General features: G+C 55.0%; 1 protein-coding gene across 4 annotated transcripts in view; it reads left to right on the top strand.

The window, feature by feature from the left end:
• COL27A1 (collagen type XXVII alpha 1 chain) overlaps nt 1–17,263 on the top strand; it is a 144,607-nt gene that overhangs the window by 102,515 nt on the left and 24,829 nt on the right. For all 4 annotated transcript variants that reach the window (XR_010944888.1, XM_067743556.1, XM_067743557.1 and 1 more), the window contains 8 exons: nt 770–823; nt 1,999–2,052; nt 3,899–3,952; nt 7,994–8,101; nt 11,676–11,729; nt 11,841–11,948; nt 13,391–13,444; nt 14,434–14,487. Coding sequence is in view for 3 of the 4 variants with exons in the window: in XM_067743556.1 (XP_067599657.1) it covers nt 770–823; nt 1,999–2,052; nt 3,899–3,952; nt 7,994–8,101; nt 11,676–11,729; nt 11,841–11,948; nt 13,391–13,444; nt 14,434–14,487 (540 nt within the window). In the remaining variant the exon portion in view is untranslated. The remainder of the gene's footprint in view (nt 1–769; nt 824–1,998; nt 2,053–3,898; nt 3,953–7,993; nt 8,102–11,675; nt 11,730–11,840; nt 11,949–13,390; nt 13,445–14,433; nt 14,488–17,263) is intronic.

The following is a 17,263-nucleotide window of genomic DNA, read 5'->3' as shown; positions in this document are numbered from 1 at the left end:
TACTGCAGAGACTGATGGGGAGAGGCCCTGGCAGAGAGGGTAGGTCCACCATGATGCCGTAGGGTGAGGGGCTGGGCTCCCGATCCCGGGGGCAGCGGGTGGGATGCAGCTGTGCCAGGACCGGCATGGGGGTTGGCGGTGCCTCTTTTTCGGCGCCATGGAGAGCAGCAATGCCCCCTGCCCCAACCCTGCTGGGATTTCACCCGACACAGAGGTTTGACTGCAGAAGCGGTCCTCTTAAGGTCATGCAGCGAGGAGCTTGGAAGGGGCCTCAGACACCCGTGCCTCACCCAGAGGAGAAAACAGCCCCAGGGTTTATGCAGGGGCTGCAGCCATGCCAATGGTGGTAACTCAGGATCCCTCCCGCCCTTGTCATCCTGGCCCAGCTGCAGAGAGAAGGGCAGGAATCCCTCAGCCCTGAGTGCAGCATCCGTTGGCTTCCTCCTCTGTTGTTACGTGAATCATGAAATTTTCCTCCGCATGCTTGCCAATGGGCTCCTCCTGGGCAAACCACACTCGTGGGGAGGGAGGGGCTCCAGCAGTCTCTGGGCAGCCCCGGCGCTCAGCAGCCTGAGCCCAGTCACCCCCATCTGACTTGTCCCAACTCTAAGCTCCCAGAAGGCTGCAGCCTGCTCCCAGCTCTGTGTCTCTCACGCTGAGTGACCTCGGGCATGTCCCTTGCCGTCTCTGGGCCTGCCTCAGTTATCTCCTCCCTTACAACCAGGGCCCAGCCCTTGCTCTAGGAAGGACCAATGGCATTTTCTTGCAGGGGCTACCAGGTGCAGTGGGAGAACCAGGCCTTCCTGGGGAAGCTGGAATGAAGGTAAGGTGGGATGAAAGAAGAGAAAAATGGCTTGTTGAAACCAGCTCCCAGCTGGCGGCCCCATCGTCTCCGTGGAGGAGAAACAGGCCTTTCTTGTGCCCGGGATAATGGGTTCTCTGTGCTCCCGGCTGGGGAGCAGGGCCTGGCCATGGCCACAGCGGATGGCCCAGCCAGCCCGGAGCCCCCATCCCTGCCCCCTGTCTGGCAGTGTTTTCTCTGGCACCTGCCCCACGCTGGGACGGCCATACCTCCTGGCCTCCTGCGATACCATCTGCATTTCAGCACTGGTGCCCCTCATTACCTGCAGGGAAACAGGAGCCCATGGATCCCTGGGCTCTGGGGAGAGACCCCTCCCCGCGCTGCTGTTGGAAGAGGACCTGCTCCCTGTGCAGGCCCCGGAGGCCTGGGACTGTCAGTCTTGACGTAGTTCCAGAATCCTTTGCTTGAATAATGCAGGAAACCAACCCATATATAAAACAGGTAGTAATGGGATGGTTCTGGCCGCGGCAGGGCTGGGGGCCCGGAGCTCTGCCTCCTCTCTGTGCCCTCAGACACCAGCAGGGAGAGAGTGTGGCTTGGAAATCCCCACATGAGAAGGACCCTTCTGGGGTCTTGTGGAGGAGCTGGGTGACATTTATTCTGGTTCATTTAGGGCCTCTTCCTTCTTTGGGTTTCTCTCCAAGGTTCTCAGGGAGGGAGAGAAAAGAAGGTGGTCAGCCTCAGAGTTGCCATCTCTGCATCCGATATTCCCTGGAGCCAAACTACCCAGGTTTGGATCCTGAATCTGTCACTTACTAGCCTCGTGAGCTCGGGCTGGTTACTTAAGCTGCGGTCCCTCTGTCTCTTCCTTTGTAAAAGGAGATATCTCTCCTGGCAGGGTTGTTGTGACCGTTAAATGTGTGAAATGAAAAGGCACTTAGAACAGCACTCTGTAAGTGTGGGCTGAGCTGTGATGGTGGTGGTGATGCTGGCGGCCGTGATCTTGGCCTGTGCAGGGCTTCTGGGGAACAGAGGCTCTGGTTGGCATTTTACAATTTCTCTCCGGTCCTGGGGAGAAAGCGCTTCCTCAGCTCCACTCCCCACTCCTCCCACGTCAGAACCAGTGAGAACAAGAAGGTGAGGGCTGGGGCTGGTCCCATGCCCCCACCCATGGACTTGTGTTTGGCTTCTCCTAGGGTGACCTTGGGCCTCTGGGCACCCCTGGGGAGCTGGGCCTCATCGGGCAGCGGGTAAGTCGAAGCAAATTCATTCTCCCTGGAAAGTCCCACCCCTCCCTGGCTGTCTGGAGGGGGGAAGGGCTTTACTCAGCTTCCCTGAGCCTCAGTTTCCTCAGCTGCAGAAACAGACTGAATCTCTGCAGCCTTATCCGGTCTCCCTCGGCGGGCCAGCATCTCCACAATGCAGAGGCGCTCCTCAGAGAAAAGCATTCTGTGGTCAAAATGTTTGAGATTCTGTGTGCTCGGTGTTCCCCCTTACACGTTAGCAGTAGCGTTTTCAAGGCTCTGAGAAGGCCTGCAACCAAGAAATTGGCGTTTGGGGAGGGTTAATCCACAGTCTCCAAACTTATTTGACCTCCAAGTGCTTTTATTGAAAAACACCTCTTACCATCCCTAAAACTGTTCCATGGAAGGTTATCTGAAAGGTTATCTTCCCCTTTACCAAAAGAAACCCACGGAGTTTGGCTTCCTCTGAGAAGGTTTGGGATGCCTCTGTGTCCACCTGTCTATGCTCTGTGCCTGATTTATAAGATCCCTGTCTGAATGGAGACCCCAGGGTGCTGTGAGAGATACAGAGCAGGCATCCTCTAGCATCTTTCAGATGGGGAAGGTGCAGCCCAGGAGTGAGGGGGAGTTAGTGTGGGGGGGCTTGGCTCATGGAGACACCAGGCCCCCAGTCCAACTTCTCATTTTTCCCTTTTTCCAATGCCTCGTGTTACTCCCTGCCCGAAGTTAAGAGGCTCCTCAAATTGAGTTAAGACATCGAATGAGAGGAGAGGGCCACAGGGCAAGAGAGGATGAGCATGGAGCTTGAAGTCTTCCGATGGCAACCTTGTCTGTCAAGGAAGATTGAGCAGTACAGTTTCTTGGAGTGCCATGTTAAGAAGGATCCTGAGGCTCCTTCTGGGCTCACTAGGAAAGAGAATGACGTGCAGTCACGTGATGCCACTGTGTGCCAGGCACGTCACAGCAGTGAGTAACAGAAGGCCCTGTCCTCATGGAGCCACGTTCTAGTAGATAGATTAGTGATGCCTGCCATGGGCACAAGAGGGGTGGAATCTACACACCTGTCCTCCCATCTTTGCCATTCCTGCATCTGATGACTTCTGAGGCCCCTTCCAGCTCAGATGCTGAACAGCTGTGAAAAAGCAGAGAGAGACACAAACTTAACTTGACAGCTGTTTAGATAACTGAGGCATCCAAGGGCATCTTTGGAGCTAGAAAGGCAAGCAGGGAACCTGGCTTAAGGTCAGATGGGATTCAGGGTCTTGGTATCATTCCCACACTTGCTGGCAAGAAAGTCTGAGGGATGGCCTCACTTTCCTCGTCTGAGAACTGAGATTCCACCAAGGCACTCCATGAGGGCTCACTCCAGATTCCAGGAAGAATATATCTAATGGCTACTATCTGTGGGGTGCTTATACTGTGTCTCATAGGAACCCTTAAAAGAAGGGTTCTCATTTTCAGATGAGAAAACAGACACCCATAGGGGCTAAGGAGTTTGCTTGTGGCCAGACTACCAGTGAATGGGAAGCCCAGTGGAGGCATCGAGATCTGTCTGACGTCAAAACCTTTTCGAACAGTAGGCTGCTCTACCTGCCCGTTCCAACCAGCCCACCTAGACACAGGACCAGCACCTTCTAACTCGTGCAGCCCCTACCTCACCCCACCCTGCACACAGAACAGGCTGTGGCTTGGGGGTCTGCTCCACTGTTTACTGGCCGTGCCAGGCCTTCCAGGCCCCTCCTACCTGGAGATCAGGGGTTGGGGTCTTGTCCCAAGGAGGAGGAGGACGTAAAACACACTGGGACCCCCTCCCCAGTAATGCCTCCTCATCTTTCCCCACTACCCTTTCCAGGGAGAGCCAGGCCTCGAGGGTGACAGTGGCCCCGCAGGGCCTGACGGGCTGAAGGTAAGCGTCCTTCTGGTGCAGAGTCTGGGGGGGAGAGAATGTTCTGGAACTGCCTTCTCCCTCTGCCCCCACTGTCCTCCCATCCAAGTCCTAAGTTTTCCCCCAGAAGCACCATGTTCCCATAAGCTCTGAGGTCAGCCCTCCTACTCCCAGGGAGAGCAGGATGGATGGGGGTGAGCCCTGTCCAGCACCCGCCCTCTACCCTGCTCAGGCAAGACCAGGGGCCAGCCCCACCTTCCACTCCTCACTGCCACCCTTCTTGAAACTGCAGCTTCTCTTGGCTCAGAGTGGTACCTGAATCCCTGCTCTGTGCCAGGCCCAGAGCCAGCAGCTTTGATATCTGTTATCTTCCAAACATCCTAAAAGATCAGGAGAACAATAATCACCACCCATGACCTGTAGCCACTATTTACGGAGAACAAGGCACATGTGTATCAGGGACTGTGCTAAGCCCTTTGTATGTATCATCTCAATTAGTGCTATGGGGTAAAATCTGTCTTTGGATGAGGAAACTGAGACTCGGAGAGGTTAAACCGCTTGTCCAAGGACACACTGCTAGTAATTGGCACAGGCAAGACCCAAGCCTCGGCTACCTCTCTGCACCATGCGCCCATTCTAAAGGTGAAGAAACTGAGGCTCAGGCCGAGGTGTATTCATCTACAGTCTAGCGCTATGAGTGGAAAATCCAAAATTCAAACCCAGGGCTCACTGGCACCAAAGCATGTGGGCCTGACTCAGCCCTGATACATTCCATAGATTCATCTGTCAGCCACAGATGCTGGGGCCTTAAGGAGGCACCAGGGCTCCCCTGAACCCCTGGGCAGGTTCACTCTCTGACTTACCAGCCCTGGCCTAGTCCTGGACCATTAGGTGGGTTTTCCCCAGGGCTGACCTGTCAGCTGCCCAGCTCAGGATCCCAAGTGCCACATCCCAGCATTCCCTTTGTTAGCTATTGACTCTCCATGTGACCTCAGATAAGCACCCCTCTTATCTGAGCCTCTCTTGCCCCATCCCCAGACCTCCACCCACGTAATTGCCCTGGGTCCGGGGCTTCCCCACCTCCCAGGATGCCTCTGTGACAAGCCCCTGTCTGGCTTCCCATCAACCTGTGTTTTGCTTGCAAGGTCGAGAGCGCCCCCTGTCTGCCATCTGTCTACCTTCTCTCACCTCCAGCCCTGCTGTATCCCAGGGTGTAACTGGGTCTGGCTCCGGAGACCCAGAGCACTTGATGGCTTCTCCACACCCTTTGCCAAATGTCTGCGTGAGTCGTGATGAATGCTGACGAACATTCTGGCTAAAATGCTTGGTGTACTCACCATCCTTGCATCACCTGCCTTAAGAGCTTTACATGAATTGACCCATTTCATCCTCCCAGTAATCCTCCGAGCTGGGTTCATTACCATCCCCACTCGACAGATGAGGAAACCGAGGCACAGTGCGGGGACCTCCTTCGCTTCTGGGCAGCCACCTTTCTTCTCCTTGGAATCTTTGCTGAGGTGGGATGGGAGGGGGTCTTCCAGACTTGGGTGTCTCACACAGTCTTTCCTGCTCACTTGTCATGGCTCCTTAGCCCTGGCTGCTTCTCTCACTCCCTCCAAAGCCAGTGCCACCCTAGACCTTGGGCCGGAGTAGTCCGGCAGATGTATGGCATCCTCCTAGGTCCTTGTGTGAATCCAGGAGAGAATCTGTTTCCTTTATGGTATGTGTCCAAGCATCACCTTCATGGTGAAAACAACCTCTCGGACATGCACAGCACTTTATAGTTTATGCTGATTATGTCTTTTGAGATAACCAGCTGATGGTGGCAACAGTGGTGGTGATTCCTAGTAATAAGTAATGTTTATCCAGCGCTCGTGCACTGGATGCTGTGCTAAGCTATCATTTACATGGATTAACTCTTTCACTCCCCACAGTAACCCTTTGGTGCGTATTTTGCAAATGGGGAAACTTGCCCAAGTCACACAGCTATTGAGAGGTGGCAGTAAGATTTGAATCCACGAGTGAGGAAGGTATTGTCCCCTGAGCAGAGAACCTTGGAATTAGAAGGAACCAGAACCCAAGGTCTCACCCATGCTCTGCCATGGACTCACATGTGGTACTAGGAAGTCTGTACCTCTCTCTGGGCCTCAGTTTCCCCATCTGTAAGTAGGAGGGTTGAGCTAGGCAACTTGTAAGGCTCCTCTGAGCACTGACAGATGTCCTGGGTTCTGGAATTCCCTAGCCCTCCACCCCCAGACCCCATTCTGCATGGGATCCACAGGGTCGCCCACCGCAGCTGTGTGGGGGCCCAGGCTCTGGGGGTCTGGGTAGTCTCTGGAGCCTGCGCCCCTGCAGGGTCCAGGCTAGGGCCCCTAACAGAAATCCAGCCCAGCCACCTGGAACGGGCTGCCTGCCTCTGAGAGCTAGGAGAGCAGGTGGCCAGGTTGACAGGCCAGAAGGAGAATCCTGGAGCCAAGAGAGTCTGCAAGTGGGCCATCAGGGCCGGCCCCGTCTCCCTGCCAGGCTGAGTTTGGAATCTGAGAATCTCCGTGCGAAGGGACCTCAGACACCAACCTGTCCGACCCTTTCCTGGTGCCCAGATCTGCTCTGCACTGGCCCACACCTCAGCTTGGAGCTTCCCTCCCTCATCTGTGTCATCTCTGGACACCTCTCACTGGGACGTCCTCCTGGACCAGAGCTAGAAACTACCCCGGCCATCCTGCACCCCAGCTGTTCACGCCCAGAACCTGGGGCCCCAGCAGGACCAGCGTGTGGGCTGTGCTTTCCGCGGTCCGGTTCCCAGGCTCCAGCTGCTTGCCCTGTGCACCGTGCTCTTTCTCCTGGACGCACACCAGTTTATCAGCGTCCCTCATAAAGTGTGGCACCGGAAAACAAAAATAGCAAAGACGCTCTCTGCCTCTCTGAACCTCTCCTCTGCCCACCCCTTCCTCCTACCCTTTCCTGGGGGCCTCTCTGTACCGTCACAGCTCAGCCACCTGCAGACTGGCCACAAGCCCCAGTGGAGGTGGCCTTGTGATGGGCGCTGCCCCGCTCCTCCCCCACCACCACTGCCCCTGCTGCACCCCCTGCTCTGCTCATGGGGCCGAGGGCAACAGCCCATGCCCCATCCTGGCACAGCCTAGCCTTCCAGAACACGGCCTGGAATGGCAAGTGCTATGTAAGCGTTCGCTGCCACCCACTCAACAGGGGGAATGTACCGCAGCCAGCGAGAATGCGAAGGATGCAGGGCAGACAGCAAAGGGAGCGCGTACTCACAGTAAACAGAGTAAGACATTAAAAAAAAAAATAGGTGGAAACATGCAGTGCAGTTGGATTATGCCTTTAAAGCTAAATTTACTAACTTCATTGCTGTGGAACAGTTGTTCCACTGCTCTGAGCCTGGTATGTAGCGATAGAGACGATTACCTTCTACTTATTATTGTAAACTGTTTGTGTAAGTGAGGGTTGAAAATACAACTCAGAAGCATGGAAAGAGTTTGTTCCAAGAGGTAGAATCGGGTGAATTTTTTCCTTTATAAAAATTTCCTTCAGCTTCTTGGGACATCCCTGGCGGTCCAATGGTTAGGACTCCATGCTTCCACCGCAGGGGGCGCGGGTTTGATCCCTGGTCGGAGAAATAAGATCCCACATGCTGCGCGTGGCGCAGCCAAAAAGAAAAAAGAGAAGGAAAAAAAAAGTTAAAAAAATTTCCTTCGGCTTCTTAAGACTCTTATCCTCCCAGTGTGTCTACAGCATTGGGGAGAAATCGTCCTACTCTCCCAACCTGTTTCTTTCCTGTAAACTCCACGGAGTGGGCGTGGTCAGGGTCGTCTCTTCTCTCTGAGCAGCTCCCTCCGTGGCCCAGGCATGGACACTAGAAACTGTCACGTGCTGCGTGCTGTCTCTACCAGGCTGACCCTTTTGGCAGAACCATCGGGGGAACCCAGGGGCAGGTCTGCCGTGGACATCCAAATGGAGCCCTGAGGTTTGGCGCCTCTGATGGACTTGGTGACATTTATTCTCTCTTTCTCTCTCTCCCCTCCTCATGCCTTTTCAATCCAGGGGGACAGGGGTGACCCCGGGCCCGATGGTGAACGTGGCGAGAAGGGCCAGGAGGGACTGAAGGGCGAGGACGGGCCGCCTGGCCCCCCTGGCATCACTGGCGTCCGGGTGAGTGTGCACAGCTGTGTGCCAGCACTTGGGACTCCTGGGTGAGAATAACACTTGGGCCTGTTCAGGCAGTTGGGTGGGAGGTCTTTTGACAGCTGCTGCCAGAGGGTCTTGTGCTGTGATCCTTCCTTCACATGAGAGTTTCACGGAGAACCAACCTGACTGTGTCCCTCCCCGGCCTAACCTTCCCACGCCTCCCGAGTGCCCACAGGAATAACATCGGTCTCCTTAGCCTGGTTGCCGTGCCCTGCACAAACCTGGCCCCTGCTGACCTCGTCCTGCCCACCCCCACATTCAGCCACACTAAACTTAGCAGGAGAGGCACTGACCCAATTCTCCATCAGCAGCTTGCTGTGTGACCTTTCACTTGCCCTTGCCCTCTCTGGGCCGCACCCTTGGTATGATGAAGGATTTGGAAGAATGTGCACTGAGATCATTTTGAGGTCCAGTGTTGCAGGGGCTCTTTCTCAGTGAACTTTTGAGCATCATGACTGTGGAATGGGCAGCAACATGTGGCAGAAATAGCCCTGACCCAGAGTCCAAAGGCTGGGTTCTTGCTCAAGCACCCACTGTCAACGTGACTTTGAGCACATCACTGCCTCTCTCTGAGCCTTGTTTTTTTTTTCATCTGAAGAGTTGATGAAACTTTGGATAGGAAAGCACTTTATAAAATGCACCAGAAATATAAAAAATTATCTTTATGAATTTGGAGGAGCAAGTGACTGGAAGCTGGTGGTGGCGGTGATGGTGATGGTGGCGATAGAAGTGATGATGGTGGTGTTAGTGTGGTAGTGACGGTGGTGGTATTATTGTTGGTGATGGTGATGGCAGTGGCAGTGCTGTGACAGTGGCTCTGGTGATGGGGATGGTGCTGGCGGTGGTGGTAGCAGTGTTTATGTCTGTATTTTGCTGTCACTGCCAGTCCTCATACACTGGAACTGGAAAGAGGTTCGCTGGGGCCAGACTGAGTGTGTGCCAGGTGACAGAGGTGATGAGAGGCCTGTATTTGAGTCTCTTTGGCATCAGGGCTGCAGAACAAGAATCTCCCACTCTGTGGCCTGGAAACAGTGAAGGATTTAAAAATAGAATTTTATGAGCCATCAAAGCCTTTCCAGAAATACATCTGTATGGATGGGGGCCCAGCAAAGGTCTTCATTCTGGCCGCACAGCCTCACCCAACTGGGTGCTCTAGCCCTTATTCAGGGTTTCCCTCACCATCGGGGATGCTCTCAGCTGGAGAGGAGCTGTCAGAACAAGCGGCCAGCCGGCTGCCCGGTCCTGGGGGAGACTTCTGTCTCCCTGACCCTGTAGTGAATTCTTGGTCACTGACTTGCTTCTCCTTCTGACAAGGGATCAGCCATTGCAATCACCTCATTCTGCTGGTAAATGCCACCAGCTCCTGTAATCATGATTCACAACTGCCCAAACAGGACCAGCCTAGGAAAAGGGGTGTCCCAGAAAGTAAGAATCCACATTTCATTCTACCTAGCTGGGTGACCCGTTGACAGGGTCTTCATCCCCCTGAGCCTGTTTCTTTAGCTCTAACATAAATAATCCCTTCCTCCCAGCCCTGTGGCCAGAATTGGATGAGATATGATACGGAGTTCGGACATCGTGTCTGGCTCATCGTTGGGGCCATGATGATTAGTTAGCATTTAATTACTGGAGGAGCAAAAGACCTTGAGATTGTCAAGTCCAATGCTGTCTGGTAGAAACAGAATAGGAGTTGCATGTGTAATTTAAAATCTTCTAATTGTTATATTTTTAAAAAGTAAAAAGAAATAGGTAAAATTCATTTTAATAATATATTTAGCACAATCTATCCAAAATACTAACATATCAACGTGTGATCAATGTAAAAAATCATTAATAAGCTATTTTGCGTACTTTTTTTTTGTAAGTCTTTGAAATCCGGTGTGTCACTTACACTTAGAGCACATCTCAATTCAGATGCTATATTTTCACTGGAAATACTTGAGCTGTATTTAGATTTCATAAAACATACAATTGAAAATGTAGATTCATATCCCAAGTTGTTCCAAAAATGTTAGAAGTTTTCCAGTCATTGAATTACCAGTTTTAAAATTTAAAGTTAATTAAAATTTAATTGATTAAAAATCCAGTTCCTCAGTCACAATAGCCACATTTCAAGTGCCCAGCAGCCACGTGTGGCTAGGGGCTACCATATTGGACAGTGCAAGGTTAGTTCAAGACCTTCATATTAGAGGTGGGGAAACTGAGGCACAGAGAAAGGGAGGGACTTGTCCGGGGTCACGTGAAGACTCAAGCATCAGGATGCAGGGCACTCTGTGCTTGGTCCTTTCAGGGTCACTGTTCTTCCTACCCCTCCTCCATCACAGTTAGTCAGTACTTCCTCTTAGAGTGCAATGCTTATTCCAAGGTGAGATTATCACCTCCCTCATCCTATAGCATGTGCCTCTGTTAATGAAGCCAAAGGGATTAAATCAAACCAGCTCTTTAGTGCTTACCAAGAACATAGATATTTTTCCCAGCTCCCTTTGAGGTTTAGGCTTTGAGGGGACTGTCCTCTGCAGGCAGTCTGGATGTCCCTTCAGGTCAGAAACACTGCCTGCCCTACCCACTACATCCCAGCCCAGTGGGGCCTGGGGTTAGGACTCTCTTCTCTCGCTCTTGCGCTCTCATCTCTCTTGCACTCCCTCGCGCACACTTACACTCACTCAGCCCCAGTGAACTGAGTTTCCCTGACAACTGTGGAGACAGTTGGGCCCCCTGGGGCAAGGCAGGGGAGAGCAGCACTTTGGGATGCCTTTGGGGGAGGGAGCAGAGTGGCCTCTCAGAGGGAGTGGCCTGGGTGCCCCAGTGGGAGAGTAGGGAAGGCTGGCTGACCTTCCTGTCACAAAGAGCCACTTTGAGGAACCCCTCCAGCCTCAACCCCTGAGGGAGGGGGCCCTGTCAGTGGGACATGGCCTCAGGGATTGTCAGAAGTGACACACAACATCTCAGAGATAAGGGCATACCTAGGAAACCTCTCCTGCCTGCCTGTCATCAGTGGGCACCCTGGACACAGAATCAGACAGATCTGCAGTTGAATCAGGGCTCTGCCTTGGACCAGCAGGACCCTGGGCAAGTCGATTCACCTTTAGGAACCTAGGCTGTCACCATATACAGGAGGGGCTCCGAATGGGGCCTGAGGCTCAGGGTGGCTAGAAGGGTGGGACAGTGCCTGGCACATGGAGAGGGCTCAGTGCAGAGAGCTGCTCCCATTGGGACAGCCTGGGCACCAGCAGGAACCATGACAACAGTGATTTATCGAGCACTTATTTACTATGGACCAGGCACCTTGCAAGCATGATACTGTATCACCAGGTTGAATCCTCAGCTCTGTGAGGCCAGTACAACCACTGCCCCCACTTTGCAAAGACATAGACCACAGGGGGTGTGGTCATGCTCAAGTTCACACGGGTATTGAGTGCAGAATCAGTCTGAACCCAGGCGGTCTGCTTCCAGAGCGAGCGCTCCGATACACTGTGGATCTGCCTCCGTATTCTCTCAGTTCTCATCTTTCTCTCTCTTTCCCTCCTTTTCCTTCCAGGGTCCTGAAGGAAAACCAGGGAAGCAAGGCGAGAAGGGCCGCATGGGAGCCAAGGTAGGATTCCCCCGCCTCCTGCTTGGGTCCACCATGTCCCTGCCCTGCAGCCCCCACCCTTCCCTCCCCTCTGCTGGGGCCTGCTGACAGCCTGTCTCTCCTCTACTGCAGGGTGCCAAGGGCTACCAAGGACAGCTGGGTGAGATGGGCGTCCCTGGAGACCCCGGACCCCCTGGCACCCCAGGCCCTAAAGGGTCCCGGGGCAGCCTGGGACCAACGGTGAGAACTCTCTGGGTGGATGGGGTAGGGGTCGGGCATGGAGCAGAGGGGGCCGAGGGCAGAGAGGAAAGCATCGCCCGCCTCAGCTCTCAGCCAGACGCCTGTGTCCACTGTCCCAGCCACTTCTTTGGAATCACGGATCCCTCTGGGACCTACAGAAGCTATAGCCCCTCTCCCTGGAAAAGTACACACAACACAGTATTTCTGGCGATTTGAAGGGGTCTTTGGGTCTTCTGAAGCCCTTTATAACCCCCTATTATCAAGCCCTGCTACTGGGGTGTAGAGAGGGGACCAGACCCTTGGGAGGATTTTTATTGAACAAGGAGTTTTCCCACTGGAAAGAGGTTCATGGGGGTCACGGTGAAGCTGCTGCAGATCCCTGGGTGGCTCTGAGGGGGGCCCGGCCCGTTGCCGGCCTGCCCTGAAGGGAGGGTCCCTGAGGGGTTTTACTGCTGCAGGGAGAGGAGGGCCCCAATAGGAAGCAAGGGAGGGGGCAGACGCGGCTGATGCAGTGTCTCTGAGCTGCCAGTGCGTACCAGTTAACAGCTGTGCTGGTCTGTGGCACTTGTAAGATTCCGTGGTGTAAATGTTCCTACGGTGGCTGATGTCAAGCTGCCAATGCGATGTTTTTTGTTTTTTGGGGTTTTTTTTGCGGTACGCGGGCCTCTCACTGCTGTGGCCTCTCCCGTCGCGGAGCACAGGCTCCGGACGCGCAGGCTCAGCGGCCATGGCTCTCGGGCCCAGCCGCTCCGCGGCACGTGGGATCTTCCCGGACCGGGGCACGAACCCGTGTCCCCTGCATCGGCAGGCGGACTCTCAACCACTGCGCCACCAGGGAAGCCCCAATGCGACGTTATTGAACGCAGACTTGGGAGGGGATGGGTAAGAGAGCTCCATGATCTGGTATAGTCGGCCCCCGAATCCGCGGGTTCCCATCGGCAGAGGGGCCTGGAACCGATCCGCTGCAGATTCTGGATACCCAGGGACGACTGTGTTTCCGCCACACAGATTCAACAAACAGAAATAACCTCATGAGCATAGATAACAGTAAAGTGTAGTAAAATAACTAGGAAGGGATGAGTTTTGAACATTTGTCGTCTATGTTTTTAATATAATTAATTGATTTATCTGTAAGTTCATGTAATTTAATTTTTCACCATGGTTTTGTTTAATAATTGGCTCACAAAATTGGGGAAAATTTAGCAATTGGCTCTCATGAACCACTGGAGCTGGAAGAAGGAAGGGCTGGTGGGGGAGGAATGCTCCGGAGAGGAGGGGACAGATGCCACTTGCTCTCCACCTGACTCTCCGGCCTGGGTTCTGGGCAGAGTGGATGTGCCAGGCTGCTGGGCTGAACTGGGCTGGAGCCTGTGGGAGAGAGTGCCCGCGTTCCTGCCGTGAGAGCGGCGCTCTGTACCAACATGGGTCTTCTCCTCTCGTAGGGTGCTCCAGGACGGATGGGGGCCCAAGGAGAACCGGGACTGGCTGGTTACGATGTAAGGAAATGTCACCTCCCCCTCTCCGGAACTCTGCCCTGCAGGCCTGGACTCAGGCCACCTCGGCTGCCGCGCCCACCTCCTCCTAGCTGAGGGCTCCCCTCGGGCCACTGCAGGCAGATTCACGGTCCCCTTCGCCCCAGGGAACACCTGGGCCCACAGACCGGGGTGGGGTCGAGAACCACCTGTGGGCCAGGCAGGGGTGGGGTGGACAGAGGAGGACCTCCCCGCCAATCCCCGGCCTCGCCGGGTCCTTCCTTCCCGCGGTGGGTGCCGCGCACACCTCGTGTCTGAGCTTCACCGCTGCTCTCTGTGGAAGGGGTGGGTCTTAGCCCATTTTCACATCCAAGTTGGCAACTCCCCCCTTAGAGGCTGCTGAGCCAAAGCCATGTTACACGTCTGGGCGCCTAGGCCTCAGCGAGGCACGGGGCTTGCTCAGAGAAGGAAACAGGCTCGGGGGGCTAAGGAATGTGTGTGCAAGGCCTGGCCCCTTCAGTTTGAAGGTGAGATCCAGTGTCTGAAAGAGATACTGCAGGGAGGGGAGGAGAAGCAGAGGGCAAAGGAGAGGGAGACCGGAGAGTGGGTGCGGGAGCCCAAGGGAGAAGTCTGCATGGGCAGTGCTCGCCCCGGCCTGGGGAAGCCCTCTGAGGCAAGCATTTTGCCCCCTGCCTCTGCCGCATCCCAGAAGACACAGCTGGTTCTCGCGAGATCTGGTCCCAGGTCTGCCCCAAGGTGGCGTGGGCAGAGCCTTCAGCCACTCAGGCGGACACCCCTTAGGGTGTGTCTGGGACCGACATGGCATGTCTGGGAGGCCAGGGCTCAGAGAGGCACACGGCCTGCTCAGATTCACACGGCGAGGTGGGACAGAGCCGGGACCTGATCGCACAGCCCAGGGTGTTTCCATCTTTGAGTTCTTGTCCTTCATCACCTCTCCCTCCCGACTCCTCCCTCCCCCATGCTCTCACCTCCTGCCGTCTTGTTTCCTGCAGGGACACAAAGGCATCATGGGACCCCTCGGACCTCCTGGACCAAAGGGCGAAAAGGTGGGTGTCTGGTCCTGGGCGGCAGCTGCTTCCTCATATCCGGGGTTGGCAGGGGCAAGCCCCTGGGTCACTGCGGCTGGGCTAGCGTGGGTTCATGGCAGGCTCATCCCTGCTCACGCCTTGGCCAGCTAGGAGGCCAGTGTCACCCCAGCTGTGGCCGGCAGGCAGGAGCCATTAGACCTACATTCAGCACAGGTATATTGGGTGCCTGGCACCAGAACAAACGTGGACGCAGTTCCTGCCTTCCTGGAGCTTCTGGTTGAGCCAGGGGAGATGGACGTCAGTCATGTAACAATGCCATGCCATCATCTGTGTGAACATGGGCATTGAAGCCTCACTTGTGAACGAGATCACCCAGTGAGAGCCAGGAGGGGGCTTACGATGGAGAGTGAGAAGTACCTGCATTTCGAGGCCAGGAACCGCCCAGACGGAGGGAAGACGTGTCCAGGTGCCATGCCTTGGCTCCAGATTCGGTAGAGGACAGGAACTGGTAGAAGGAACCTTGCTGATCACCGTGGCCCGCCTCACTATGCAGGTGGGAATGCGGGGGCCCAGAAGTTTGAGGGTCACATTGCAAGGCAGCACCAAGCTGGCCCAGGACCCAAGTCTCTGATTCCTACATTAGTGGCTCTGAGCCCCTCCTTCCTTCCCTCCCCCTTCCCCTGATGGGTCAGCTGGAACGGGCTCCTAGCAGGCGCCCCACTGCTGTCTCTTCGCCCCCCTGCTCACCAACCCGCCTTTCTTTTGCTGAGTCAGCTCCCCACTAACTACATCTCGCTGTTGGGTGAATCACCCTGGCCTGGTTTGCCGTCCAGCTGGCCCCTTCCTCCTGCTTGGAGAACAGATCTGCAATCAGAGTTGGCCACAGGCTCTGACACATCCCACAGGAAGCTGCAGAAAGTGTCTCTCAGAACCCCGAGTCCCTCCTCGGCCCTCACGGTCTGCCGGGGCTGGTGTAGGAGGGATTAACAGGGAGCCTGAAACAAGAGGGTGCCTGCACTCTGGGTCGTCTGCATCCCCAGAAGCAGTTCTTGTGGCTGCTGAGAACTGGACACTAACCCCAGATCTGCCCTGATTCTGGGCCTTGGGCAGGGCCCCAGCATTCCCCGAGCCTTGGTTGCCTCATCTGTTAAGTGGATGGGTACCTCGGGAACACGAGGCTAAGGAGGACATCACATACATGTCAGCCAGATGCACTTTCTGACATAAGTATTATTATGAGTGAGAGCATCATTCATCTGCTAACCAACAGGTATTTATGGATTTATAATGATTTATTTAGTATGTCCTCGGCCCTGAGCTAGGGGCTGTGGAATGATGCCCTAAAGAGCTCAAAAGTAAAAATACTCACAGGACTGAATAACCACAGCTGGATGGAGCTTGGCGGCAGGTGTGGGGGGTGGGGAGAGAGCAGGTTCCTGGGGAAGACCCCCGAAGCAAAGCTCTCCAGCCAGGATTTCTCCATAATCATTACCATGACCCTGGCACAGAAGTGTAAGGGTCCCGCTTGACAGGTGGGGAAACTGAGTCTCCACGATGCTTCAGGACTAGCTCAGGATCAGTGGGAGGTGTGGCAGGACCAGATCCAGACTCTGTCCGATGCCAGGCCTTGCTTTTCCAGCCAGAAACAGACACTTAGATGAGCCAATATATTGTTCAACTTGGAATTTCCCTGTGGGGCATGTGTCTGTCTCCAAAGGTGGAGGCCAGAGGGACTGGGGAAATGGGATAAGACTCTGAGAACAAGGAGAGAGATGGGGAATGGGGGGACCCCGCCAGCTTTCAGGTGCTAAAAAATGCATCCCCAAACTTCAGCCACATGTGGGGGAGGGGGGAGATCTGTAGAGCTGGCTTTTGGCCTAGACATCCCCTTGAGTCTTGTGTGGCCTTGGTTAAGACCCTTCCTTCCCTGGGCCTCATTTTCTCCATCTGTAAAATGGGACCAGTGGTCACAGCAGCATAGAGGTGCTATATGGAGTTCATGAAACCATGTATTAAACATACTTCATGAAGTACCTGGCACATGGAACACACTAGGTAAACACTGCCCCCTTCCCCGACACCCCCCAGCCCAGCTATCTCCCTCCACCGTGGGATGGAGCCCCGGGACAAAGAGCCATAGAGAGTGGTCAGGGAGGAAAGGGAATCCCCACTCCTTGGGCCACCCACCCCCCCTTCCCGGGTACGACTGGTTCTAGGCCTCAGGCCAAGTCCCTCATGCCTTCGATCTCTGCCCACAAGAGCCACAGAGGCCCTGGGCCAAGGCGTACAGCCACCAGCCCTCTGGACTGATTCGGGCCTGGGACAGGCTCCAGTCCCAGGGATGGCTCTCCTCTCCCCTGCCTCTCAGGCCTCCCCTTCAATCCCTGCCAACAGCGAGGGGGCTCGGAGGTGCCTTGGCTTGAGCCCCCTGCCCAGAATGCACCCCCATGGGAGGTGACACTAATTGTCTGGGGCTGGAACGTTCTGAGCCCTGAGGTTCTGCCACTTGCTGTCCTGCTTACACCTTCCTTGTAGCTGACACATGGTGTCCAGCCACCTGTCCTGTGGGAAGCCCAGGGCCCGGCGTGGCCTGCCGCGGCCCAAGGACCTCGGCTCTAAACTCTGCTCCTCCGGCGGTCTTCCTGACCACCTCCATGCCACACAGCCTCCCTGCTGTTATTATTATCAACAACAGCAATTTCTACTGAGCCCCTACTCTGTGTGCAGCAGCACACCTTTGCTCACTGGGTCCTCGGAGCAGTGCTGCGAGGCATGACAATCCCGTTTTGCAGAT

This window comes from Pseudorca crassidens, chromosome 7 (genome assembly GCF_039906515.1).
Source record: "Pseudorca crassidens isolate mPseCra1 chromosome 7, mPseCra1.hap1, whole genome shotgun sequence".
NCBI lineage: Eukaryota > Metazoa > Chordata > Mammalia > Artiodactyla > Delphinidae > Pseudorca > Pseudorca crassidens.
This window is presented reverse-complemented; position numbering and strand designations above follow the sequence as displayed.